General features: G+C 33.3%; 1 protein-coding gene across 2 annotated transcripts in view; it reads right to left on the bottom strand.

Annotated features, from left to right (window-relative positions):
- The window catches only part of LOC105172216 (probable 3-hydroxyisobutyryl-CoA hydrolase 3), a 36702-nt gene continuing 34495 nt past the window's right edge, over positions 502 to 2708 (bottom strand). For both annotated transcript variants that reach the window (XM_011093588.2, XM_020697164.1), the window contains 3 exons: positions 1205 to 1306; positions 1083 to 1124; positions 502 to 893 (listed from right to left, as the gene is read on the bottom strand). In XM_011093588.2, the coding sequence (XP_011091890.1) occupies positions 756 to 893; positions 1083 to 1124; positions 1205 to 1306 (282 nt within the window). In that variant the 3' untranslated portion in view covers positions 502 to 755. The remainder of the gene's footprint in view (positions 894 to 1082; positions 1125 to 1204; positions 1307 to 2708) is intronic.

Below are 2708 nucleotides of genomic sequence, written 5' to 3'. Positions count from 1 at the left end.
ATTTTGCACATTACCCATATAACATGGAGCTCACTTGTATTTTTCCCAAATATAAACCAAAATATATTTTTGAAATTCATAATTTTGAAAAACTACAACATGCCCATTTAAATTTTTAAAATAGCTAATTTTAGAAAATATATATATATATATATATATCTTATATTTTTTACGTTGCAATGATATTTTTTAGAATTGTCTTTGAAAAATTATTTTCTAGTATTTTTAAAATCATAAAACATGTCTAGCAGGGTCTGCGTTCTAGGTCCACAGAAATTTGGTAGGACAAACCAACAAATTTTGATAAGCTCCCACTCAATCTTTTATCACAGCTTGATTCATCCACCAGTTTATACAAGTTACACTTTCTAGAATCATACAGTTGAATACAACACGAGACAACCCATTGACGATTCAAAATTTTTAACGAGAAGTAATCTACATGTATAGGTGAGTGTATTGGTTGTGTGCCCAAGAAAAATAACACACTATGCTTCCCAGTTTCTTACAAAGAAGTGCATTTGTAGTTCATCAGTTTGAAGTACAACGTAGTTTTTATAAGAGTTAAACACTCTTACGCTTACATTGTCATCAGTGACACTCACACTTAATTCAACAATACAACTCCCTATATCTCTAGTTTAGAATGTTTGTAACATTCAACTGAGTTTCTAATGCATCTTTCTCACAACTACTGTTCTCGTCCACTTCCATAGATCAAAGTGCATTATGACCTAAACTATTTTTCCTCCTATTCATAGTTTAGAAGTTTTTATTTTTCTGATTTTTCTATTTGGGAGTGCCAAACAATCCCAATCATCATCATTATCGACGTCACTGAAGAACTTCTTCACGAACTCGTCACCAACGTTTTCCAATCTCGAAGGGTTCCACTGTAATATAAAAAAGCCTTGTCATACACAATTCGGGTGCATAGCAATTTATATTAAAATTATTTTAGTCGATAATAAAAATTTAATTTTAGTATGATCAAATCAAATATAAAACCATCATAGAGATAATTAAGAACGTCTATAATTTGTTATTTCAAGTGGAATGTCGTATATTTTATTAGTTCTTACCTGCGGTCTTTTATCTTTATCAAAGAACATTGCCCTCGACCCCTACATGTTGCACTCAAGTTAGCAATTAAATGTGAAGTTTGATAAGTATAACGATAATGCTTGATAAATTTATATTGTACCTCAAAAAAATCGTTGTTGAATGTTCTTCGTACCATGTGACGAGAAACGATATAGTCACGTCTCAGACATTCTTCCAGTGTTGAGCTTCGTCCCTCTCTGATCTAAAAGTATTAAAACATGAATGCAGCAGAATGATGGTTTATCTTTTCACGCTTCATAATTGTATATATAGGTTGAATAACAATTTACATTTAATATTGAAAATGAGCACATTACCCCTTTATGAAAAGAATATAGCAAGCTATCCTCCTGTACTTTTTAAAATTAAGCAAGTTACCTCCTTATACAGGGAGGTAAATTGCTTCATTTTAAAAATCATAAGGGGTAAATTGTTGTATTTTAAAAAATACAGGGAGGTAAATCGCTATTTATTTTTCATAAAGGGTAATTTGCTCATTTACGATATTACAAGGAGTTCCTTGTATTTTTTTCTATATATATATATATATATATATAGGGTGGGCATACTGAACTAACTTGGATATATATGTGAGAAATATCAAAATTAACAAGTATTTATTATAATTCATGACATGTCACAACATAATTACATACCAGTATTAAAAATGGAAAAATACGATTTACTCTCTGTGATATGAGAAATGTGCAGCAAAATTTTTGTAAAAACTAAAATAGAAAATTACCTCCTGTGTTTCGGAAAAATAAATCAAATTACCCCTATTGATAGGGGGCAGTTTGCTTCATTTTTCAAAACACAGGGGAGTAATTTGCTAATTCTTTTTTCACAGAGGTTCAATTGCTCATTTCACATTTCACCGGTAAATTGCATTTAATCCCGATTAAAAATGAAGCATTTGATGTAAAATCATCAAACATGAAGTTCACACCACATCATTAAAGTGTGAGATTGGTTGATACTAAAATATTGTTTTTCATATTATATAATGTCTTCATTCTTGATGGGGCAAAAGGCAATTTTCGTCCCACAACTATAGGCCATTTTTGTTTTAGTCCCGTAAGTTTCTAGGGTTTCAATTTGGTCTCGTAAAATTAAAAAATTCACAATTTCAGTCCAAATTTGGCCGGAAAAATTTGTGGGTCGCCGGAAAAAGTCACATGCGATGCATGTGACTTTTAAAATTGGGGATTCAATCCTGATTGGCTGGAGAAGTTGATGTGGCACATATGTGGCGCATACGTGGAAATTAAAAAAAAAAAAAATTGACTCATCTCAAAAGAATGGCAAAGGCGGAGGACGGCTTTAGTCGGATCTTTGCACAAAGGTGATCAAAATTGATGGGACTGGTCTCAAAAGATTCGCCAGAACGAGAGGCATTCAACGATGGTCTTTTGAGCCGGTGGTTCGTTCAGACGAAGGAGAAAACGCCGGCGGAAGGTGCAGTCGCGGCGGACGACGACTGAGATCTTCAAAACGATGGATCTTTGCACCTAGTTGATGAAAATATGAGACTGGGGTCCCATTAGAACCGCAGTGAGGAGACGAATCCAATGGTACCAATCTGCAATCGTGGGTCGTCCTGT

This window comes from Sesamum indicum, linkage group LG10, assembly GCF_000512975.1.
Source record: "Sesamum indicum cultivar Zhongzhi No. 13 linkage group LG10, S_indicum_v1.0, whole genome shotgun sequence".
NCBI classification, from domain to species: domain Eukaryota; kingdom Viridiplantae; phylum Streptophyta; class Magnoliopsida; order Lamiales; family Pedaliaceae; genus Sesamum; species Sesamum indicum.
The sequence above is the reverse complement of the archived record's forward strand: the minus strand, read 5'-3'. Positions and strand labels throughout refer to the sequence as shown.